At 33.5% G+C, this 24,662-nt stretch overlaps 7 protein-coding genes across 8 annotated transcripts; 3 read left to right on the top strand and 4 right to left on the bottom strand.

The window, feature by feature from the left end:
• Positions 1-480: 480 nt before the first annotated feature.
• On the bottom strand, positions 481-3,794 carry LOC125029235 (protein lethal(2)essential for life-like). 2 transcript variants are annotated; one of them, XM_047619128.1, is made up of 2 exons: positions 3,487-3,794; positions 481-762 (listed from the first exon to the last, which is right to left on the bottom strand). In XM_047619128.1, exons 1-2 carry the CDS (start codon positions 3,763-3,765, stop codon positions 529-531), a joined length of 513 nt encoding a protein of 170 aa, XP_047475084.1. In that variant the 5' UTR covers positions 3,766-3,794; the 3' UTR covers positions 481-528. The 2 variants fall into 2 exon arrangements, with proteins under 2 accessions (XP_047475084.1, XP_047475083.1); XM_047619127.1 differs by lacking the exon at positions 3,487-3,794 and adding an exon at positions 942-1,485.
• A 4,252-nt stretch (positions 3,795-8,046) lies between these two features.
• Positions 8,047-8,992, bottom strand: LOC125029179 (protein lethal(2)essential for life-like). Its single transcript, XM_047619034.1, has 2 exons — positions 8,580-8,992; positions 8,047-8,408 (listed from the first exon to the last, which is right to left on the bottom strand). The coding sequence occupies exons 1-2, from the start codon at positions 8,862-8,864 to the stop codon at positions 8,175-8,177; spliced, it is 519 nt and encodes a 172-aa protein (XP_047474990.1). The 5' UTR covers positions 8,865-8,992; the 3' UTR covers positions 8,047-8,174.
• A 1,593-nt stretch (positions 8,993-10,585) lies between these two features.
• LOC125029181 (protein lethal(2)essential for life-like) lies at positions 10,586-11,598 on the bottom strand. The gene is made up of 2 exons (XM_047619036.1): positions 11,170-11,598; positions 10,586-10,936 (listed from the first exon to the last, which is right to left on the bottom strand). The coding sequence occupies exons 1-2, from the start codon at positions 11,446-11,448 to the stop codon at positions 10,703-10,705; spliced, it is 513 nt and encodes a 170-aa protein (XP_047474992.1). The 5' UTR covers positions 11,449-11,598; the 3' UTR covers positions 10,586-10,702.
• A 1,941-nt stretch (positions 11,599-13,539) lies between these two features.
• LOC125029180 (protein lethal(2)essential for life-like) lies at positions 13,540-14,388 on the bottom strand. Its single transcript, XM_047619035.1, has 2 exons — positions 14,090-14,388; positions 13,540-13,859 (listed from the first exon to the last, which is right to left on the bottom strand). The coding sequence occupies exons 1-2, from the start codon at positions 14,366-14,368 to the stop codon at positions 13,626-13,628; spliced, it is 513 nt and encodes a 170-aa protein (XP_047474991.1). The 5' UTR covers positions 14,369-14,388; the 3' UTR covers positions 13,540-13,625.
• Positions 14,389-15,906: 1,518 nt separating this feature from the next.
• LOC125029257 (protein lethal(2)essential for life-like) lies at positions 15,907-17,594 on the top strand. Its single transcript, XM_047619150.1, has 2 exons — positions 15,907-17,111; positions 17,222-17,594. Exons 1-2 carry the CDS (start codon positions 16,833-16,835, stop codon positions 17,453-17,455), a joined length of 513 nt encoding a protein of 170 aa, XP_047475106.1. The 5' UTR covers positions 15,907-16,832; the 3' UTR covers positions 17,456-17,594.
• Positions 17,595-19,620: 2,026 nt separating this feature from the next.
• Positions 19,621-20,785, top strand: LOC125029166 (protein lethal(2)essential for life-like). The gene is made up of 2 exons (XM_047619012.1): positions 19,621-20,320; positions 20,551-20,785. Exons 1-2 carry the CDS (start codon positions 20,042-20,044, stop codon positions 20,782-20,784), a joined length of 513 nt encoding a protein of 170 aa, XP_047474968.1. The 5' UTR covers positions 19,621-20,041; the 3' UTR covers position 20,785.
• Positions 20,786-22,612: 1,827 nt separating this feature from the next.
• On the top strand, positions 22,613-23,312 carry LOC125028647 (protein lethal(2)essential for life-like). Its single transcript, XM_047618121.1, has 2 exons — positions 22,613-22,897; positions 23,079-23,312. Exons 1-2 carry the CDS (start codon positions 22,613-22,615, stop codon positions 23,310-23,312), a joined length of 519 nt encoding a protein of 172 aa, XP_047474077.1.
• The last annotated feature ends 1,350 nt before the right edge of the window (positions 23,313-24,662 follow it).

Genomic DNA, 24,662 nt, shown 5'->3' with positions numbered 1-24,662 from the left:
CACTTCTACGGTGATTAATTCCCTGCGGTCGGGCGCGGGGAGGGTGTGAGCGCCAGGTCAAGTGCTGTCACACATACACTCACCAGGGCTGGTCAACGGTCGTCCGTACAGCACCCTGTTACCCTGGCACTACACTCAGTATTCGTAACTTTTACTAAACACTGTCTTTTCTAGATGCCTTGACCATAGTATCTGACACAATTTGGTGAGTATACACCCACGCACACCACACACAGTTTGGGTATAAGGACAACCCAGGTGAGGGGGTTTATCCCCGTAAAATCGTCCAAAACACAGGAGAAATCCTGGTGACGTCCTGCCTTGGTGTTACTAGGCTTTGAACTGTATTTCGATAAGTTCGCGAAAAAGGAAAGCAAATAAAGTCATACACATATGTAAACAAGTATCATTTATTTTGAAATTACCAAAAGCTTTATACATTTTAACATTATCCTAAACAAAAATAAATTGTCACTTAAACGTACATTTAAAATTAGATTAAAATTTCAGATGACTGAATATGATTTTCTATGCTGCCTGTGGAATCTTCGGAGCCGTGACAGTCAAGACGCCATCGGAAGACATTGCGGAAGTCACGGCCTCCATGTTCACTTTGCCTGGGAAGTTGAAACGTCGACAGAAGCTTTTCATGGACTTGAAGTCGTCGTCTTCCTTTTCCACTCGACCTTCCACCACCACCTGATTGTCTTCCACTCTAACCTTAACGTCTCCACTCTTGAAGTCATGAACATCCAGCACAACCTGTATGTAGAATCAATTAAGAGTATTTTTATTGTGTTTTCCTTGTATCTAAATAATGTTTCTGTGACCTAGATCATTTTTTAAAAAATCTTCAAATTTTATCTTTTTTAACGATTTCTTCTTTCTTTTATGTATATGAGTATTTGCGATCCACATGATTTTTAGATTGTAAAACTAACCTTGTGATTCTGGTCGTCTTCGCTGAAGGCCATGACTTGGTTCTCTTGCTGCAAATTGCGCCCTCTTACACGTCTGTAGCTACTCATGAGATCACTCACGGATTTGCTTTCTCCCCACGTATCAAGGATTTGGTCGATGGCTGTCTCAAAGTGCTTCCGAATATCCTCGAAGAAGGAATCATGGAAGAAAAGTCCCTTCTCAGCGATGGGGAGAACTGAATCCTCATTGCATTTAGATTCTTCCGGTGTCTGTTCAGTACGGGTGGTAGTATTCTTGGTCTCCATTTTTCTTTAGCGCAAGTTTCGTGGAAATGTAGATTAAGCTAAACCTTGTTCTGTTCTCTCACGGAGTGTTGTTTCGGTTGTGTCTATCAGAAGGCGGCTGCTCCTGCTTTTATGTGGCGCGAGTTGGATGTGTGCCCAATGTCCACCTTCGTTTGGACGCAAGATTATGGTATGCTTGGCAACATCTTGATTTCGAATTTCTTGAAACTTCCAGATTTTAACAAAGTAATTAAATTGAATACATACGATACAAACATGCGGTAAATGCTTCAATACTAATTATGCGTCGTTATAGATATACCAGAACTACATCATCATTTATATACAGATATATATACACATATACATTCATATGTATACATATATAAATATACATATCCAGATATATATAAATATATACATATATAAATATACATATCCAGATATATATAAATATATACATATATACATGCATATATATAGACATATATGCACATACACGTACACTTATATTATCCTTACACGTACATAAACACACACACACAGACATATATATATATATATATATATGTGTGTGTGTGTGTGTGTATGTGTGTGTGTACGTATGTATGTATATAAATAGATATATTTACCATTTGTCTATATATATGTAAAGGTTTTATTTTCAATTCAAGTATTTCTTGCAAAATCAACAGCTACCATTTACACTTTGCCTGGGTAATTTACAAAATATATACACATATATACACATATGTATGTATATATATATATATATATATATATATATGTGTGTGTGTGTGTGTGTAAATGTTTTGTGTCGCAATCCATGCGACATAAAAACAATCCATGCTTTTTCGATAGGTTCGCGAGGAATACATACATATAAAATATGCAGTATATTTATATTATAATTACATATTTATATACATATATCTATATGTATCAATGTAAATAAAAATATGTATATATATGTATATTTTAAATGTAACATACATATAATCATTACATAACATATATATATACATATATATCATTTCAAGTGTGTGTGGCACACGACTGTCTTGTAGCAGCGTGCACACATAGTACTACTCTGGCGAATGAATCCAAAGTTACTTGTCCTTGATGACTGAAATCATCAGATACCAAGCTTTACTTTTTCGCAGTATCCGTGACGAAAATAACTAGCAAGAGTCACTCACGGTGGCTAGTCACTGAAACAGCAGCGCTGGGTTACTGAGGCTTCCCCAGCGCTTGGGTATGCTTCATAGTCGCCGACTTCTCATTGTACCCTTAAAACATATTGCAGCAGTGTTGCATAGAAAAAAATAAATATTTAGAAACATAAGAAAATTCAAACCCTGATAATAGTAACGAACTGCGATACACATTATGTCTCTGTCTCTGTCCCTTTTATTTTGTTTAACTTTGTATCTTTACTCGTTCGAATCACGTGGTATGCTATAAAACGCCCTCAGGGGGCCAAATGTGGCTCGGGAGCCAGGTTTAAACCAGTAAACATGGCAAAGGTTACACTACTTAGAAGTGAATCCTCTTTGCATTTGGGTCGCAATTTCTCTTCATAAGTTTCGAAGAACCATCTGTTATGAAATTTATGCAGCAGTAAGCAACCGATGGTATTTTTTCGATTACTTTCGCGAAAAATAAGCAAAGTAATACACGGATGTAAACAAATACGATTTATTAAAAAGAATACATCAATAAATGAACTTAATTTCTATTCTACAAATTTACAATAAATAATTAGACATACATTATATTTTAACTTATATCATAATTTAAGCTCATTAAATATTTTTCTATGCTGCCTGTGGAATCTTCGGAGCTGCGATAGTCAAGACGCCATCGGAGGACATTGCAGAAGTCACGCCCTCCATAGCCACTTTGCCTGGGAAGTTGAAGCGTCGACAGAAGCTTTTCATGGACTTGAATTCGTCCTCTTCCTTTTCCACTCTACCTTCCACCACCACCTGATTGTCTTCCACTCTGACCTTAACGTCTCCACTCTTGAAGTCATGAACATCCAGCACAACCTGTATATATAATAATAAAGACTAGTTGCTTTTCCCTCTTTTTTCTTTTCTTTTTTTTAATCTCATTAATATTTAAATAATATGTTTGCGTGACCTAGATCATTTCTGAAAAAAATCCTTACCTTCAATTTAATTTTTTCTTTTTTACCGATTGTTAGTTCTATTTATGCATACGATTATTAGAATTGGTGTTATTGCGATCTGCATTGTTTTTAAATACTAAAACTAACCTTATGATTCTGGTCGTCTTCGCTGAAGGCCATGACTTGGTTCTCTTGATGCAAATTGCGCTCTCTTATACGTCTGTAGCTACTCATGAGATCACTCACGGACGTGGCCTCTCCCCACGTATCCAGGATTTGGTCGATGGCTGTCTCAAAGTGCTTCCGAATATCCTCGAAGTAAGAATCATGGAAGAAAAGTCCCTTCTCAACGATGGGCAGAAGTGAGTCCTCTTTGGGAGATTCTGTTTTTTGTTCACTGAGAGTGGTATTATTTTCATTCTCCATATTTCGCTTGGAAATGTAGATAAAGATAAAGCTTGCTCTGTTCTCTCAAAGAGTATTCTTTATATTGTGTCTAACAAGAGGCGGCTGCTGATGCTTTTATGTGGCGCGAGTTGGGTGTGCGCCCACTTTCCACCTCCATCTGGACGCGTCACGGAATGCTTGGCAATAACTTCATTTGAAGCTTCTTGTAACTTCTAGCTCTCAATTTAAAAGGAATGCATACGATACAATCATACGGTAAAAGCTTTATTACTAACTATGCGTTTTTTATTGATATATTCCATCATCTAAAGGGGTGTCATTTATATATAGACACAAAAAGATATATATATACACGCAAACACACATGCATGTGTGTATATATAGAGATATATTATATACAAATACGCACACACATGCGCAAACATACTTTTTATGTGTGTATAAGGACAATGTATGTGTACACATACTATATGTTTATCTGTACCTGTATATATTTACATATATGTTTAAAGGGACTATATATGTGCACACATGTGATTGTGTGTGTATATGAATGTCTGTATACATATCTATATATGTGCATGAGTGTACATAAACACAAACACATATAAATGTATATATTATATAAATGTACATTTAATATACATATATGTGTGTGTCTGTGTGTGTGTATATATAAATGTATGTAAACATATACATATATATGTATATACACATGTATATCTTATATATATATATATATATATATATATATGATAATACTTATATGTGTATGTGTGTGCTTATACATATACATATATATGTATATATATGGATGTATGTCTATTTACATATATATCTACTTTCTTTATCTGCCTGTGCCCATATCATTTAATACATTTCCTGCAAAATTAATAGCTTCCATGTACACTTTGCTTCGGAAATATACAAAAAATAGATATTTGATTAATTGCTCATATAAACTTAACAACTAACCCTTTAACATATTATCTTTTATTATTTCTGAAAGGGTGACTCAGAGGGATGTAAGTTTCCTCTTGCACAAAGCGCTTGGTAATCGATTGTTCCATTCTCATTAATATCATTTCATTAAAAAATAATCATAGAAACACAGGTCACAACAACTTTTTTCTAAAAGTTTCGAAGGACTATCTGTTATGAAAACAATGCAACAATAAAAATCGGAAAAGGGAGACAAACAGTTCTTTTAATATTATCTAAAATAATACACAATCACTTTAGCATTCATTGTCTTTAAGATTAGATTATAATTTCGGCTAATTAAATGTTTGTTTATGCTGCATGTGGAATCATCTATATGGCCATCCTATGTATAGACACATACACACTATAAATATACATGTGCACAGATAAGGATAAGTACAAACACACACGCGCACGCATATATATATATTCATTTAATTATTTGTTTTTTTATATGTATATGTATATATGTTTATGTTATATATATACTTATATGAGTATATATGTATGTGTATATATGTATATATATGTGTGTGTGTGTATCTACATAAATGTAGCTGTGTGAAAAGATTATATGTATATACATGTGTGTATATGTATAAATATAATCATACATTACATATATTTCCTTATACATGTCAAATATTTCCTGCCTTGGTAGTTGAAAAAAACTATCCATTTATTTATTTGTTCATGTGATCCTAACAACTAACCTGAAGCGCTTGGTAGACCAATTTTAGTTTTTACTAGTTTTTCGAAAAAGAATCATGGAAGCGCAGGTCACAAATAGGGATCCCTCTTTGCATCTGACACTTGCGCCTTTTCTTCAAGAGTTTCGAAGAACCCTCTGTTGTGCAGTTTATGCGACAGTCAATGTTTTTTTTTTTTTTTCGATAAGTTCGCCCAAAAGGAAGGCAAGTATAGTCATACACACATATAAACAAGTATCATTTATTTTAAAAATAGCAAAAGCTTCATTTTAACATTATCCTAAACAAAAATAAATTGTCATTTAAACGTACATTTAAAATTAGATTACAGTTTCAAATAATGGAATATGATTTACTATGCTGCCTGTGGAATCCTCGGAGCCGTGACAGTCAAGACGCCATCGGAAGACATTGCGGAAGTCATGGCCTCCATGTTCACTTTGCCTGGGAAGTTGAAACGTCGGTAGAAGTTTTTCATGGATTTGAAGTCGTCCTCTTCCTTTTCCACTCGACCTTCCACCACCACCTCATTGTCTTCCACTCTAACCTTAACGTCTCCACTCTTGAAGTCATGAACATCCAGCACAACCTGTATATAGAATCATCTAAGAAAAAGTTTTTTTGTATTTTCCTTGTTTCCGTGACCTATATCATTTCTGAAAAACATTTATTTCTTTTAACTATTTCTTCTTACTTTCTCTCAAAGAGTATTGTTTATATTGTGTCTAACAAGAGGCGGCTGCTGATGCTTTTATGTGGCGCGAGTTGGGTGTGCGCCCACTTTCCACCTCCATCTGGACGCGTCACGGAATGCTTGGCAATAACTTCATTTGAAGCTTCTTGTAACTTCTAGCTCTCAATTTAAAAGGAATGCATACGATACAATCATACGGTAAAAGCTTTATTACTAACTATGCGTTTTTTATTGATATATTCCATCATCTAAAGGGGTGTCATTTATATATAGACACAAAAAGATATATATATACACGCAAACACACATGCATGTGTGTATTTATAGAGATATATTATATACAAATACGCACACACATGCGCAAACATACTTTTTATGTGTGTATAAGGACAATGTATGTGTACACATACTATATGTTTATCTGTACCTGTATATATCTACATATATGTTTAAAGGGACTATATATGTGCACACATGTGATTGTGTGTGTATATATGAATGTCTGTATACATATCTATATATGTGCATGAGTGTACATAAACACAAACACATATATATGTATATATTATATACATGTGTATGTACATTTAATATACATATATGTGTGTGTCTGTGTGTGTGTATATATAAATGTATGTAAACATATACATATATATGTATATACACATGTATATCTTATATATATATATATATATATATATATATATATATGATAATACTTATATGTGTATGTGTGTGCTTATACATATACATATATATGTATATATATGGATGTATGTCTATTTACATATATATCTACTTTCTTTATCTGCCTGTGCCCATATCATTTAATACATTTCCTGCAAAATTAATAGCTTCCATGTACACTTTGCTTCGGAAATATACAAAAAATAGATATTTGATTAATTGCTCATATAAACTTAACAACTAACCCTTTAACATATTATATTTTATTATTTCTGAAAGGGTGACTCAGAGGGATGTAAGTTTCCTCTTGCACAAAGCGCTTGGTAATCGATTGTTCCTTTTTAATTAATATCATTAAAAAATAATCATAGAAACACAGGTCACAACAACTTTTTTCTAAAAGTTTCGAAGGACTATCTGTTATGAAAACAATGCAATAATAAAAATCGGAAAAGGGAGACAAACAGTTCTTTTAATATTATCTAAAATAATACACAATCACTTTAGCATTCATTGTCTTTAAGATTAGATTATAATTTCGGCTAATGAAATGTTTGTTTATGCTGCATGTGGAATCATCTATATGGCCATCCTATGTATAGACACATACACACTATAAATATACATGTGCACAGATAAGGATAAGTACAAACACACACGCGCACGCATATATATATATATATATATATATATATATATATATATATATATTCATTTAATTATTTGTTTATTTATATGTATATGTATATATGTTTATGTTATATATATACTTATAAGAGTATATATGTATGTGTATATATGTATATATATATGTGTGTGTGTGTATCTACATAAATGTAGCTGTGTGAAAAGATTATATGTATATACATTTGTGTATATGTATAAATATAATCATACATTACATATATTTCCTTATACTTGTCAAGTATTTCCTGCCTGGGTAGTTGAAAAAAACTATCCACTTATTTATTTGTTCATGTGATCCTAACAACTAACCTGAAGCGCTTGGTAGACCAATTTAAGTTTTTACTAGTTTTTCGAAAAAGAATCATGGAAGCGCAGGTCACAAATAGTGATCCCTCTTTGCATCTGACACTTGCGCCTTTTCTTCAAGAGTTTCGAAGAACCCTCTGTTGTGCAGTTTATGCGACAGTCAATGTTTTTTTGTTTTTTTTTTTCGATAAGTTCGCCCAAAAGGAAGGCAAGTATAGTCATACACACATATAAACAAGTATCATTTATTTTAAAAATAGCAAAAGCTTCATTTTAACATTATCCTAAACAAAAATAAATTGTCATTTAAACGTACATTTAAAATTAGATTACAGTTTCAAATAATGGAATATGATTTACTATGCTGCCTGTGGAATCTTCGGAGCCGTGACAGTCAAGACGCCATCGGAAGACATTGCGGAAGTCATGGCCTCCATGTTCACTTTGCTAGGGAAGTTGAAACGTCGGTAGAAGTTTTTCATGGATTTGAAGTCGTCCTCTTCCTTTTCCACTCGACCTTCCACCACCACCTCATTGTCTTCCACTCTAACCTTAACGTCTCCACTCTTGAAGTCATGAACATCCAGCACAACCTGTATATAGAATCATCTAAGAAAATGTTTTTGTATTTTCCTTGTATCTTAATAATCTGTTTCCGTGACCTATATCATTTCTGAAAAACATTTATTTTTTTAACGATTTCTTCTTACTTTCGTGTAAATGAATATTTGCGATCCACATGATTTTTAAATTGTAAAACTAACCTTGTGATTCTGGTCGTCTTCACTATAGGCCATGACTTGGTTCTCTTGCTGCAAATTGCGCCCTCTTACACGTCTGTAGCTACTCATGAGATCACTCACGGATTTGCTTTCTCCCCACGTATCCAGGATTTGGTCGATGGCTGTCTCAAAGTGCTTCCGAATATCCTCGAAGAAGGAATCATGGAAGAAAAGTCCCTTCTCAGCGATGGGGAGAACTGAATCTTCGTTGCATTTAGATTCTTCCGGTGTCTGTTCAGTAAGGGTGGTAGTATTCTTGTTCTCCATTTTTCTCTAGCGCAAGGTTCGTGGAAATATAGATAAAGCTAAAGCTTGTTCTGTTCTCTCACGGAGTGTTGTTTCTGTTGTGTCTATCAGAAGGTGGCTGCTGCTGCTTTTATGTGGCGCGAGTTGGATGTGTGCCCAATGTCCACCTTCGTTTGGACGCAAGATTATGGTATGCTTGGCAACATCTTGATTTCGAATTTCTTGAAACTTCCAGATTTTAACAAAGTAATTAAATTGAAAACATACGATACAAACATGCGGTAAATGCTTCAATACTAATTATGCGTCGTTATAGATATACCAGTACTACATCATTTATATAAAGATATATATACACATATACATGCATATGTATATAAATATAAATATAGATATCCATATATATATAAATATATACATATATACATGCATATTTATAAACATATAAGCACATACACGTACACTTATATTATCCTTACACGTACATAAACACACACACACACATACATATATATATATATATATATATATATATATATATATATATGCATATATATGTGTGTGTGTGTACGTATGTATGTATATAAATAAATATATTTACCATTTGTGTATATATATGTAAAGTTTTTATTTTCTGTTTCAAGTATTTCTTGCAAAATCAACAGCTACCATTTACACTTTGCCTGGGTAATTTACAAAATATATATGCATGCGTATGTATATATATATGTATGTATATAAATACATGTGTGTATATGTATATGTATATGCATATGTATATATATATATATATATATGTGTGTGTGTGTGTGTGTGTACATGTTTTGTGTCGCAATCCATGCGACATAAAAACAATCCATGCTTTTTCGATAGGTTCGCGAGGAATACATACATATAAAATATGCAGTATATTTATATTATAATCACATATTAATATACATATATATATGTATCAATAGAAATAAAAATATGTATATACACGTATATTTTAAATGTAACATACATATAATCATTACATAACATATATATACATATATATCATTTCAAGTGTGTGTGGCACACGACTGTCTTGTAGCAGCGTGCACACATAGTACTACTCTGGTGAATGAATCCAAAGTCAATTGTCCTTGATGACTGAAATCATCGGATACCAAGCTTTACTTTTTCGCGGTATCCGTGACGAAAATAACTAGAAAGAGTGTCACTCACGGTGGCTAGTCACTGAAACAGCAGCGCTGCGTGACTGAGGCTTCCCCAGCGCTTGGGTATGCTTCTTACTCGTCTACTTCTCATTGTACCCTTAAAACATATCGCGGCTACGAAACATTTTCGTTTTAATTCAGTGTTTCATAGAAAAAAAAAAAAAAATTATTTAGAAACATACGAAAATTCAAACCCTGATAATAGTAACGAACAGCGATACACATTATGTCTCTGTCTCTGTCCCTTTTATTTTGTTTAACTTTGTTTCTTTACTCCTTCGAATTACGTGGTATGCCATAAAAAGCCCTCAGGGGGCCAAATGTGGCTCGGGAGCCAAGTTTAAACCAGTAAACATGGCACAGGTTACACTAGTTAGAAGTGAATCCTCTTTGCATTTGGAACGCATTTTTTTCTTCATGAGTTTCGAAGAACCATCTGTTATGAAATTTATGCAACAGTAAGCAAACGATGGTATTTTTTCGATTATTTTCGCGAAAAATACGCAAAGTAATACTCGGATGTAAACAAATACGATTTATTAAAAAGAATACATCAATAAATGAACTTAATTTCTATAGTCTACAAATTAACAATAAATAGTTAGACATACATTATATTTTAACTTATATCATAATTTAAGCTCATTAAATATTTTTCTATGCTGCCTGTGGAATTTTCGGAGCCGTGATAGTCAAGACGCCATCGGAAGACATTGCAGAAGTCACACCCTCCATATCCACTTTGCCTGGGAAGTTGAAGCGTCGACCGAAGCTTTTCATGGACTTGAATTCGTCCTCTTCCTTTTCCACTCGACCTTCCACCACCACCTGATTGTCTTCCACTCTAACTTTAACGTCTCCTCTCTTAAAGTCATGAACATCCAGCACAACCTGTATATAGAATCAATGAAATGTATTTGTTTTCCCTTGTTTTTTTTTTTTTCTCTCTTTCATTTTAATAAATATCTAAATATTCTGTTTGCGTGACCTAGATCATTTCAGAAAAAAAAATCCTTACCTTCAATTTGATTTTTTTCTTAACTAATTGTTTCTCTTGTTCATGCATACGATTATTAGAATTTGTATTTTTTGGATCTGCATTGTTTTTAGATACTAAAACTAACCTTGTGATTCTGGTCGTCTTCGCTGAAGGCCATGACTTGGGTCTCTTGCTGCAAATTGCGCTCTCTTACGCGTCTGTAGCTACTCATGAGATCACTCACTGACCTGGCTTCTCCCCACGTATCCAGGATTTGGTCGATGGCTGTCTCAAAGTGCTTCTGAATATCCTCGAAGAAAGAGTCATGGAAGAAAAGTCCCTTCTCAACGATGGGGAGAAGTGAATCCTCTTTGGGAGATTCTGTTTTTTGTTCATTAAGAGTGGTATTATTTTTGTTCTCCATATTTCTCTTGGAAATGTAGATAAAGCTACAGCTTCTTCTGTTCTCTCACGGAGTTTTGTTTATATTGTGTCTAGCAAGAGGCGGCTGCTGATGCTTTTATGTGGCACGAGTTGGGTGTGCGCCCACTTTCCACCTCCATCTGGACGCGTCACGGAATGCTTGGCAACAACTTCTTGAAACTTCTAGCTCTCAGTTTAAATGAATGCATACAATACAATCATGCGGTTAAAGCTTTATTACTAACTATGCGTTTTTTATTGATATATTCCATCATCTAAAGGGGAGTCATTTATATATAGACACAAAAATTTATATATATATGAATATATACGCAAACAAACATATACTGTATGTTTATTTGTACCTGTATATATATATATATATTTCTAAAGGGACTACATATGTGCACACATGTGATTGTGTGTACATATATATGAATGTATACATATCTATATATGTGCGTGAGTGTACTTAAACACACACACATATATATGTTTACATATATTTATATACACAAACAAAAACAAATATATATATATTTATATATATACACAGTAGCGCGATTACACATACACACACACACACACACACATATATCTATATATATATATATATTACATACATGTGTATGTATATTTCTTATACATATGTGTGTGTCTGTGTCTGTGTGTATAAATGCATGTAAACATATACATATATATGTATAAACACATGTATGTATATCATATATATATAATATATATACATAGATGTGTATGTGTGTGCTTATACATACACATATATATGTATATATATATATATATATATATATATATATATATATATATATATATGGATGTATGTCTATTTACATATATACCTACTTTGTATATCTGTCTGTGCCCACATCATTTAATATATATCCTGCAAAATTAATAGCTTCCATGTACACTTTGCCTCGGAAATATACAACAAAAAAACAGTAAATTGATTAATTGCTCATATAAACCTGACAACTAACCTTTAAACATATTATCATTTATCATTTCTTTAAGGGTCACTCAGAGGGATGTAAACTTCCTGTTGCACAAAGCGCTTGGTAGACGATCGTTCCATTTTAATTGATATTATTGAAAAATAATCATAGAAACACAGGTCACAGCAATCGGAAGAAGTGAACTCTCTTTGCATTTGGTACTTTATTTTTTCTGAAAATTTCGAAGGACTGTCTGTTATGAAAGCCATGCAACAATAACAATCGGAAAAGGAAGACAGACTTTTTTTTAAATATTATTTAAAGTAAACAATCACTTTAGCATTCATTGTCTTTAAGATTATAATTTCAGCAAATGAAAGTTCTTATGCTACCTGTGGAATCATCTATATCCCCATCCTATGTATAGACACACATATACTATAAATATACATGTCTATAGATAAGTACAACTACAAACACACACGCACGCGCTTACATATTTTTTCATTTATCTATTTTTATTTATAAGTATATGTATATATATATATATATGTATGTATTATATATACATATGGATGTGTATATATGTATATACATACATATGTGTGTTCATCTACTTAAATGTAACTGTGTAAAAAGATTATATGTGTATATATACACATGTGTATATGTATATAATATATATAATTAAAACATACATATATTTCCTTATACATGTCAATATTTCCTGCCTGGGTAATTGACAAAAACTACCCACTTATTTATTTCTTCATGTGATCCTAACAACCTGTAATGCTTTTAAATGTACATGTCTCCTAAAAGGGTTATTCAAGTTTGTCTTATGTTGTACATGAAGCACTCGGTGGACCAACATTAGTTTTTATTAGTTTTTCGAAAAAGAATCATGGAAGCACAGGTCACAAATAGTCAACCCTCTTTGCATTTGGCACTTGCACCTTTTCTTCAATAGTTTCGAAGATCCCTCTGTTATGCAGTTTATGCGAAGGTCGATGTTTTTTTTTTTTTTTTTTTCTTTCTTTCTTTTTTTCATTTCGATAAGTTCGCGAAAAAGGAAGGCAAGTAAGGTCATACACACAAGTAAACAAGTAAAATTTATTTTAAAAATAGCAAAAGCTTTGTTCATTTCCACATTATCCTGAAGAAAAATTAATTGTTACCTAAACGTACATCTAATCGTAATTTTAGCTCATTAAATATTTTTCTATGCTGCCAGTGGAATCTTCGGAGCCGTGATAGTCAAGACACCATCGGAAGACATTGCAGAAGTCACGCCCTCCATAACCACTTTGCCTGGGAAGTTGAAACGTCGACAGAAGCTTTTCATGGACTTGAAGTCGTCCTCTTCCTTTTCTACTCGACCTTCCACTACCACCTGATTGTCTTCCACTCTGACCTTAACGTCTCCACTCTTGAAGTCATGAACATCCAGTACAACCTGTATATAGAATCAATGAGGAGTATTTATTTTTCCCTTGTTTTTCTTTTTCTTTTTCATTTTAATGAATATCTAAATAATCAGTTTGCATGACCTTGATCATTTCTGAAAAAAATCCTTACCTTGAATTAGATTTTTTTTTTTATAACGATTGTTTCTTCTATTCATGCATACGATTATTATAATTGGTGTTTTTGCGATCTGCATTGTTTTTAGATACTAAAACTAACCTTGTGATTCTGGTCGTCTTCACTGAAGGCCATGACTTGGTTCTCTTGCTGCAAATTGCGCTCTTTTACACGTCTGTAGCTACTCATGAGATCACTCACGGGCCTGGCTTCTCCCCACGTATCCAGGATTTGGTCGATGGCTGTCTCAAACTGCTTCCGAATATCCTCGAAGAAAGAATCATGGAAGAAAAGTCCCTTCTCAGCGATGGGGAGAAGTGAATCCTCTTTGGGAGATTCTGTTTTTTGGTCATTAAGAGTGCTAGTATTTTTGTTCTCCATATTTCTCTTGGAAATGTAGATAAAACTACAGCTTGCTCTGTTCTCTCAAAGAGTGTTGTTTATACTGTGTCTAGCAAGAGGAGGCTGCTGATGCTTTTATGTGGCACGAGTTGGGTGTGCGCCCACTTTCCACCTCCTTCTGGACGCGTCACGGAATAATTGGCAACAACTTCATTTGAAACTTCTTGAAACTTCTAGCTGTCAATTTAAAATGAATGCATACGATACAACCATACGATAAAAGCTTTATCACTAATTATGCGTTTTTATTTATATATTACATCATCTAAAGGGGTGTCATTTATATATAGACACAAAAAGATATATATATATACACGCAAACACACATGCATGTATATATAGAGATATATTATATACAAATACGCACACACAAGCGCAAACATACTTTTTATGTGTGTATAAGGACAATGTATGTGTACACATACTGTATGTTTATCTGTACCTGTATATATCTACATATATGTTTAAAGGGACTATATATGTGCACACATGTGGTTGTGTGTGTGTATATGAATGTCTGTATACATATCTATATATGTGCGTGAGTGTACATAAACACAAACACATATATATGTATATATTATATACATGTGTATTTACATTTAATATACATATATGTGTGTGTCTGTGTCTGTGTGTATATAAATGCATGTAAACATATACATTTATATGTATATACACATGTGTATATTATATATATATGATAATACATATATGTGTATATGTGTGCTTATACATATACATATATATGTATATATATATATGGATGTATGTCTATTTACATATTTATCTACTTTCTATATCTGCCTGTGCCCATATCATTTAATACATTTCCTGCAAAATTAATAGCTTCCATGTATTCTTTGCCTCGGAAATATACAAAAAATAGATATTTGATTAATTGCTCATATTAACCTGACAACTAACCCTTTAACATATTATCTTTTATTATTTCTGAAAGGGTGACTCAGAGGGATGTAAGTTTCCTCTTGCACAAAGCGCTTGGTAATCGATTGTTCCTTTTTAATTAATATCATTAAAAAATAATCATAGAAACACAGGTCACAACAACTTTTTTCTGAAAGTTTCGAAGGACTATCTGTTATGAAAACAATGCAACAATAACAATCGGAAAAGGGAGACAAACAGTTCTTTTAATATTATCTAAAATAATACACAATCACTTTAGCATTCATTGTCTTTAAGATTAGATTATAATTTCAGCTAATGAAATGTTCGTTTATGCTGCATGTGGAATCATCTATATGGCCATCCTATGTATAGACACATACACACTATAAATATACAGTTATATATATATATATATATATATATATACACACATGCACATGTATGTATATATATATTCTTATATTACAGCGTTTGTCAGTCATATGGAGTGGGATCCTATGTAAATGTAAATAAAGCTGCAGGGTGTTCTCTGCCTAAGGACACGTGTATCCGTTCCGTAGCAGGAGCTGGCTGTTGACTATGTTCTGTAGCGTGTGTTGAACGCGTGCCCACTTTCTGTTTACATTTGGATAAACGTTTGTGGTATGTTTGACATCTGTTACGAAATCTCCTTAAAGTTCTCATTTAGGTTCAAGTGATGTTATTGTTGATGTCATTAACGAAGTAAAAATACAAGGTGAATTAATCGACACTGGTTATGTGTATTGCTATAAATGCAGGATTAACACACATTCATGCACATGTTGTCCGTACCATTTCCTTATCTAACATGAAATCTTTAGTTGCAAGTTTTGAAAACCATTTAGTAGAAAGTGGATGGTAACAGGTTCATTGTCGTATAGATTCGATATCAGGTGGTTCTCCAAAATTCTTAGACAAGGGAATATTCTTACGAATGTAACGTAATGACTAACGATGTAGTTGCCAAATTCTTCCGACTGCTGTGACTTTCTTCCACAATCTCTCTCTCTATGTATATGAAATCTTGTTTTCTTTCTTTTCATTATTGGTGAGATCTTTGAAACAGGATAAGGTATCTTCCATTCACACCATCGTCTTGTAAAACCTTATTGGTAATTAGGCTAAAGATAGTCATAGATTTGGTTTGTCTATATTTATCAGTGATTTGACTTGACTTGACTGGTTTATATACATATATGAATATAAATTAATAAAACAAATATATATATTTAGGTAAAACATAATAGAAATGTTCAGATTTGGTAGAAATAAACGTACATGAGAGATAGTCGGAAACTAGAATGTTCAAGATTATGAAGATAGTACCCAAGTACGCCCGACTCGCGTGCCCAAATGCAGACGGAAAGTGGGCGCACACCCAACTCCCGCCACATAAAAGCATCGGCACCTGCCTTTCACTAGACACAACGGAAACACAACTATTTCTGTAATAAGACTGCAATTTCCTATCTACAATACTGTCTTTAGCTATACTTCTCTGAAAATCAATATGTCCAAGATGGAGAATCAAAATACTGCCTCTCTTGAAGCTCCCAACTGCAAAGAGAATTCAGTTCTCCCCATCGCTGAGAAGGGACTTTTCTTCCATGATTCCTTCTTCGAGGATATTCGGAAACATTTTGAGACAGCCATCGACCAAATCCTGGATACGTGGGGTGAAGCCAAATCCGTGAGTGATCTCATGAGTAGCTTCACACGTATAAGAGAGCGTAATTTGCAGCAGGAGAACCAAGTCATGGCCTTCAGCGAAGACGACCAGAATCACAAGGTTAGATACCTAATTATTGTAATATGCGTTAGTAAGACAAATATAAAAATCTAAATGAAAAGGAACGTACTAGAAAAAATAATAATATCATAAATTGATTCTATATACAGGTTATACTGGATGTTCATGACTTCAAGAGTGGAGACACGAAGGTCAAAGTGGAAGACAATCAGGTGGTGGTGGAGGGTCGAGTGGAAAAGGAAGAGGGCGACTTCAAGTCCATGAAAAGCTTCTGTCGCCGCTTCAACTTCCCAGGCAAAGTGAACATGGAGGCCGTGACTTCCGCAATGTCTTCTGATGGCGTCTTGACTATCACAGCTCCTAAGGTCATAGAGGAATCTTAAACAGGAACATATATTCTATAAGGTATTTAGTTGTAAGACCTGTAATCTGTGAGTTAAGTATGCTTAATTTTGGATACTGTGAGACTGAATCAATAAAGTGAATAAGGTTATACAAATGCATTCGTTTACGTATCATCTTCCTTATACACAGTATGGCAGCAATCTGGAATGTTGCACGAGTGTATAAGTGCCCAGAACTGATAAGTATATAGGTTAATAAATAAATGAAACATAACCTACTCTTATATATTTCACACACACACACATATATACATATATATATAGAGGGAACTCACTTAAAAGTTAATATCTTTCTAGTTGCTCTGCATCTCTTCACGTATCTGCCTCTAGAAATGTCTGGAGTATGAATAAAAAATAAAAACTATATATATAATATACATACATATATATCTCATAATTCTCAAATAGTTGTAGAGATTTGTAAACTCTTTGTTCACTTTCTGACTAGTGGGGCACGGCAGCGCTGGATTGGTACCACGCTCTATGTAATACTGAAATGTCTGAAAGTGGTTTGCACTAATCTGAGATCAGTCTCTTGGAATTTTCCATATGAAATATTTAGCGGAAATGGAAATATAGTTATTCGCCCTGATGGATTTATAAAAATAAACCACTTCTGAAATATGTCATGTCTAAATGTTAATGATTAGTCATAAGTAACAAATAGGCAAATGATACTGTGCAATTATGAATGAATACATGTGATCATCAAACCTTACTTAGTGCTCTTCAGTGCTGGTTTTCCGCTAATGACCTTAGCTGTTGACGCGACAGATGATTTTAGATCAATCAATCAATCAAAAATGAGAAAAGGGAATCGTTCAATATACATGCTTGATTAATAACACCATACTACTAACCGTTAAACATAATGAATATTGACCGAAGGAAAGCGAAGAAATTTCAGGAATCCGTAAAATGCTTTCCTCGTTTCGCAGCCAGACGCATTCGGCCAGAAGCAGTGTCCTCTTCGTAAACATTCTGTGTATTTGTAGACAGTTCTTGTGTGTGTGTGTGTGTGTGTGTGTGTGTGTGTGTGTGTACTGTGCGTGTATGTGTATACTGTGTATGTGTGTGCGTGTACTGTGTATGTGTGTGTACTATGTATGTGTGTCTGTGTGTGTGCATGTGTACTATGTATGTGTGTTTGTGTACTGTGTATGTGTGTGTGTATGCACTGTGTATGTGTGTGTATATATGTATATATATATATATATATATATATATATATATATATATATATATATATATATGCATATGTGTGTATGTGTGTATACGCGTGTGTGTGTGTGTACCTGTATGTGATATGTTATGTGTGTATATATACACATTAATATATAATTGCGTGTGTGTTTATAAACAGAGAAGATAACCAGAAGGTTCAAGATATTTCCTAAAAATACTACCAAGCATGCAATGACCGTTTAAAATGGAACAATCGTCTACCAAGCGCTTTGTGCAAGAGGAAACTTACATCCCTCTGAGTGACCCTTTAAAAAATAAAAAATATTAAAGGGTTAGTTGTCAGATTTTTATGAGCAATTAATCAAATTACTGTTCTTTGTATATTTTCGAGGCAAAGTGTTCATGGAAGCTATTAATTTTGCAGGGAATATATTAATGGGCACAGGCAGATATACAAAGTAGATGTATATGTAAATAAACATCCATATATATATCCATATGTATGTATATGTATACGCACACACATACACATCTATGTATATATTATATATATGATATATACATGTGTATATACATATATATATATATATATATATATATGTTTACATGCATTTATATACACACACACACACACACATATATGTATATTACATATACACATGTATATAATATATACATATATGTGTGTAAACACGCTACTGTGTGTATATATATATATATATATATATATATATATACACACATGTGTGTGTGTGTTTGTGTATATAAATATATGTAAACATATAATAACACTCACGTACATATATTGATGTGTATACAAACATTCATATATATATACACACAATCACATGTGCGCACATATATAGTCCCTTTAAACAAATATGTAGATATATACAGATACAGATAAACATACAGTATGTGTACACATACATTGTCCTTATACACACACACAACGTATATTTGTGCATGTGTGTGCGTATTAGTATATAATATATCTCTATATATACACATGTATGTGTGTTTGCGTGTATATAGATATATATTTTTGTGTCTATATCTAAATGACGCCCCTTTAGATGATGGAATATATCAATAAAATGCGCATAGTTATTAATAAAGCTTTTACCGTATGATTGTTTCGTATGCATTCATTTTAAATTGAGAGCTAAAAGTTTCAAGAAGTTTCAAATGAAGTGGTTGCCAAGTATTCCGTGACGCGTCCAGATGGATGTAGAAAGTGGGCGCACACCCAACTCGCGCCACATAAAAGCATCAGCAGCCGCCTCTTGCTAAACACAACATAAACAACACTCTTTGAGAGAACAGAGCATTTCCGCAAGACGTAGTCTGCTTTATTAAAGTGATAAAAGCTAGAGAAATATGGAGAACAAAAATACTAGCACTCATAATGAACAGAAACCAGAATCTCCCAAAGAGGATTCACTTCTCCCCATCGCTGAGAAGGGACTTTTCTTCCATGATTCTTTCTTCGAGGATATTCGGAAGCACTTTGGGACAGCCATCGACCAAATCCTTGATACGTGGGAAGAAGCCAGGCCCGTGAGTGATCTCATGAGTAGCTACAGACGTGTAAGAGAGCGCAATTTGCAGCAAGAGAACCAAGTCATAGCCTTCAGCGAAGACGACCAGAATCACAAGGTTAGTTTTAGTATCTAAAAACAATGCAAATCGCAAAAACACCAATTCTAATAATCATATGCATGAATAGAAGAAACAATCGTTAAAAAAATCAAAAATCAAATTGAAGGTAAGGATTTCTTTAAGAAATGATCTAGGTCACGCAAACAGAATATTTAGATATTCATTAAAATTAAAAACAAAAGAAAAACAAAGGAAAAACAAATACTCTTCACTGATTCTATATACAGGTTGTGCTGGATGTTCATGACTTCAAGAGTGGAGACGTTAAAGTTAGAGTGGAAGACAATGAGGTGGTAGTGGAAGGTAGAGTGGAAAAGGAAGAGGACGAATTCAAGTCCATGAAAAGCTTTTGTCGACGCTTCAACGTCCCAGGCAAAGTGGATATGGAGGGTGTGACTTCTGCAATGTCTTCCGATGGCGTCTTGACTATCACGGCTCCGAAGATTCCACAGGGAGCATAGAAAAATATTTAATGAGCTAAAATTATGATATAAGTTAAAATATAATGTATGTCTATATATTGTTGATTTGCAGACTATAGAAATTAAGTTCATTTATTTATGTATTCTTTTTAATAAATCGTATTTGTTTACATTTGTGTATTACTTTGCTTTTTTTCGCGAAAACAATCGAAAAAAAACCCATCGTTTCCTTAGTGTTATATAAATTTCATAACAGATGGTTCTTCGAAACTCATGAAGAAAAATTGCGTTCCAAATGCAAAGAAGATTCACTTCTAACTAGTGTAACCTGTGCCATATTTACTAGTTTAAACCTGGCTCCTGAGCCAGACTTGGCCCGCTGAGGGCTTCCTATGGCACACCACAGGATTCGAAGGAGTAAAGAAACAAAGTTAAACAAAATAAAAGGGACAGAGACAGAGATAGAATGTGTATCGCAGTTCGTTACAATTATCAGGGTTTGATTTTTCGTATGTTTCTAAATATTTTTTTCTTCTATGAAACACTGAATTAAAACGAAAATGTTTTGTTGCCGCAATATGTTTTAAGGGTACAATGAGAAGTAGACGAGTAAGAAGCATACCCAAGCGCTGGGGAAGCCTCAGTCACGCAGCGCTGCTGTTTCAGTGACTAGCCACCGTGAGTGACACTCTTTCTAGTTATTTTCGGCACGGATACTACGAAAAAGTAAAGCTTGGTATCCGATGATTTCAGTCATCAAGGACAAATAACTTTGGATTTATTCAGCAGAGTAGTACTACGTGTGAACGCTACAACAAGACAGTCGTGTGCCACACACACTTGAAATGATATATATGTACATATATGTTATGTAATGATTATATGTATGTTACATTCAAAATATACGTATATATACATATTTCAATTTCTATTGATACATTTACATATATGTATATAACTATGTAATTATGATATCAATATACTGCATATTTTATATGTATGTATTCCTCGCGAACCTATCGAAAAAGCATGGATTGTTTTTATGTCGCATGGATTACGACACAAAACATATACACACACACACACACACACATATATATATATATATATATATATATATATATATATACATATATATACATATGCATATACATATACATACACACACGTATTTATATACATACATATATATACAAACGCATGCATATATATTTTGTAAATTACCCAGGCAAAGTGTAAATGGTAGCTGTTGATTTTGCAAGAAATACTTGAAATAGAAAATAAAAACTTTACATATATATACACAAATGGTAAATATATTTATTTATATACATACATACGTACACATACACACATATATATAAATATATATATATATATGTCTGTGTGTGTGTGTGTTTATGTACGTGTAAGGATAATATAAGTGTACGTGTATGTGCTTATATGTTTATATATATGAATGTATATATGTATATATTTATATATATGGATATCTATATTTATATTCATATACATATGAATGTATATGTGTATATATATCTTTATATAAATGATGATGTAGTACTGGTATATCTATAACGACGCATAATTAGTATTGAAGCATTTACCGCATGTTTGTATCGTATGTATTCACTTTGATTACTTTGTTAAAATCTGGAAGTTTCAAGAAATTCGAAATCAAGATGTTGCCAAGCATACCATAATCTTGCGTCCAAACGAAGGTGGACATTGGGCACACATCCAACTCGCGCCACATAAAAGCAGCAGCAGCCGCCTTCTGATAGACACAACCGAAACAACACTCCGTGAGAGAACAGAACAAGCTTTAGCTTTATCTACATTTCCACGAGACTTGCGCTAGAGAAAAATGGAGAACAAGAATACTACCACCCTTACTGAACAGACATCGGAAGAATCTAAATGCAACGAAGATTCAGTTCTCCCCATCACTGAGAAGGGACTTTTCTTCCATGATTCCTTCTTCGAGGATATTCGGAAGCACTTTGAGACAGCCATCGACCAAATCCTGGATACGTGGGGAGAAAGCAAATCCGTGAGTGATCTCATGAGTAGCTACAGACGTGTAAGAGAGCGGAATTTGCAGCAAGAGAACCAAGTCATGGCCTTCAGTGAAGACGACCAGAATCACAAGGTTAGTTTTACAATCTAAAAATCATGTGGATCGCAAATATTCATATACATGAAAGAAAGAAGGAATCGGTAAAAAAAATGAAAATTTGAAGATTTTCTCAGAAATGATCTAGGTCACGGAAACAGATTATTTAGATACAAGGAAAACACAATAAAATACTTTTAATTGATTCTATATACAGGATGTGCTAGATGTTCATGACTTCAAGAGTGGAGACGTTAAGGTTAGAGTGGAAGACAATGAGGTGGTGGTGGAAGGTCGAGTGGAAAAGGAAGAGGACGACTTCAAGTCCATGAAAAGCTTCTGTCGACGTTTCAACTTCCCAGGCAAAGTGAACATGGAGGCCGTGACTTCCGCAATGTCTTCCGATGGCGTCTTGACTGTTACGGCTCCGAAGATTCCACAGGCAGCATAGGAAATCATATTCCATTATCTGAAATTGTAATCTAATTTTAAATGTACGTTTAAGTAACAATTTATTTTTCTTCAGGATAATGTTAAGATAAATAAAGCTTTTACTATTTTTAAAATAAATTATACTTGTTTTCATGTGTGTATGACTTTACTTGCCTTCCTTTTTTCGTGAACTTATTGAAATGAAAAAAAACAAAAAACATCGACTGTCGCATAAATTGCATAGAAGAGGGTTCTTCGAAACTCTTGAAGAAAAGGTACGTGTCAAATGCAAAGAGGGTTCACTTTTTGTGACCTGTGCTTCCATGATTCTTTTTCGAAAAACTAATAAAAACTAATATTGGTCCACCGAGTGCTTCATGTACAACATAAGACAACCTTGAATAATCCTTTTAGGAGACATGTGCATTTTAAAGCATTACAGGTTGTTAGGATAACATGAACAAATAAATAAATGGATAGTTTTTGTCAATTACCCAGGCAGGAAATACTTGACATGTATAAGGATATATGTATGTTATAATTATATATATCATATACAGATACACATGTGTATATACATATAATTTTTTCACACAGTTATATTTATGTAGATAAACACACACACATATATATACACATATATACAGATGCATATGTATATATCATACGTGCATATATACATATACTTATAAATAACAAATAAATAAATGAAGATATATATAAACGCGTGCGTGTGTTTGTAGTTGTACTTCTACTATAAATATACATATCTACAGATATGTGTTTGTGTGTCTATTCATAGGATGGGCATATAGATGATTCCACAGAAAACATTTAATTTGCTGAAATTATAATCTAATCTTAAAGACAATGAATGCTAAAGTGATTGTTTATTTTAGATAATATCAAAAAAATAAAATAAAAAGTCTGTCTTCCTTTTCGGATTGTTATTGTTAAATCGTTTTCATAACAGATAGTCCTTCGAAACTTTCAGAAAATAATAAAGTACCATATGCAAAGAGAGTTCACTTCCGATTGTTGCGACCTGTGTTTCTATGATTATTTTTCAATGATATTAATTAAAAAGGAACAATCGATTACCAAGTGCTTTGTGCAAGAGGAAACTTACATCCCTCTGGTCAGAGTGGAAGACAATGAGGTGGTGGTGGAAGGTCGAGTGGAAAAGGAAGAGGACGACTTCAAGTCCATGAAAAGCTTCTATCGACGTTTCAATTTCCCAGGCAAAGTGAACATGGAGGCCGTGACTTCCGCAATGTCTTCCGATGGCGTCTTGACTGTCACGGCTCCGAGGATTCCACAGGCAGCATAGTAAATCATATTCCATTATTTGAAACTGTAATCTAATTTT

This window comes from Penaeus chinensis, chromosome 9, assembly GCF_019202785.1.
Source record: "Penaeus chinensis breed Huanghai No. 1 chromosome 9, ASM1920278v2, whole genome shotgun sequence".
NCBI classification, from domain to species: Eukaryota; Metazoa; Arthropoda; class Malacostraca; order Decapoda; family Penaeidae; genus Penaeus; species Penaeus chinensis.
Note: the sequence above shows the minus strand (reverse complement) of the source record. Positions and strands in the feature narration are given on the sequence as shown.

Coding starts and splice junctions, on each gene's coding strand:
- LOC125029235 (XM_047619127.1), bottom strand. CDS start 1,226: ATGGAGACCAAGAATACTACCACCCGTACTGAACAGACACCGGAAGAA. Junction 763..941: donor AAGACGACCAGAATCACAAG/GTTAGTTTTACA, acceptor TTCTACATACAG/GTTGTGCTGGATGTTCATGA.
- LOC125029179 (XM_047619034.1), bottom strand. CDS start 8,864: ATGGAGAACAAGAATACTACCACCCTTACTGAACAGACACCGGAAGAA. Junction 8,409..8,579: donor AAGACGACCAGAATCACAAG/GTTAGTTTTACA, acceptor TTCTATATACAG/GTTGTGCTGGATGTTCATGA.
- LOC125029181 (XM_047619036.1), bottom strand. CDS start 11,448: ATGGAGAACAAAAATAATACCACTCTTAATGAACAAAAAACAGAATCT. Junction 10,937..11,169: donor AAGACGACCAGAATCACAAG/GTTAGTTTTAGT, acceptor TTCTATATACAG/GTTGTGCTGGATGTTCATGA.
- LOC125029180 (XM_047619035.1), bottom strand. CDS start 14,368: ATGGAGAACAAAAATACTAGCACTCTTAATGACCAAAAAACAGAATCT. Junction 13,860..14,089: donor AAGACGACCAGAATCACAAG/GTTAGTTTTAGT, acceptor TTCTATATACAG/GTTGTACTGGATGTTCATGA.
- LOC125029257 (XM_047619150.1), top strand. CDS start 16,833: ATGTCCAAGATGGAGAATCAAAATACTGCCTCTCTTGAAGCTCCCAAC. Junction 17,112..17,221: donor AAGACGACCAGAATCACAAG/GTTAGATACCTA, acceptor TTCTATATACAG/GTTATACTGGATGTTCATGA.
- LOC125029166 (XM_047619012.1), top strand. CDS start 20,042: ATGGAGAACAAAAATACTAGCACTCATAATGAACAGAAACCAGAATCT. Junction 20,321..20,550: donor AAGACGACCAGAATCACAAG/GTTAGTTTTAGT, acceptor TTCTATATACAG/GTTGTGCTGGATGTTCATGA.
- LOC125028647 (XM_047618121.1), top strand. CDS start 22,613: ATGGAGAACAAGAATACTACCACCCTTACTGAACAGACATCGGAAGAA. Junction 22,898..23,078: donor AAGACGACCAGAATCACAAG/GTTAGTTTTACA, acceptor TTCTATATACAG/GATGTGCTAGATGTTCATGA.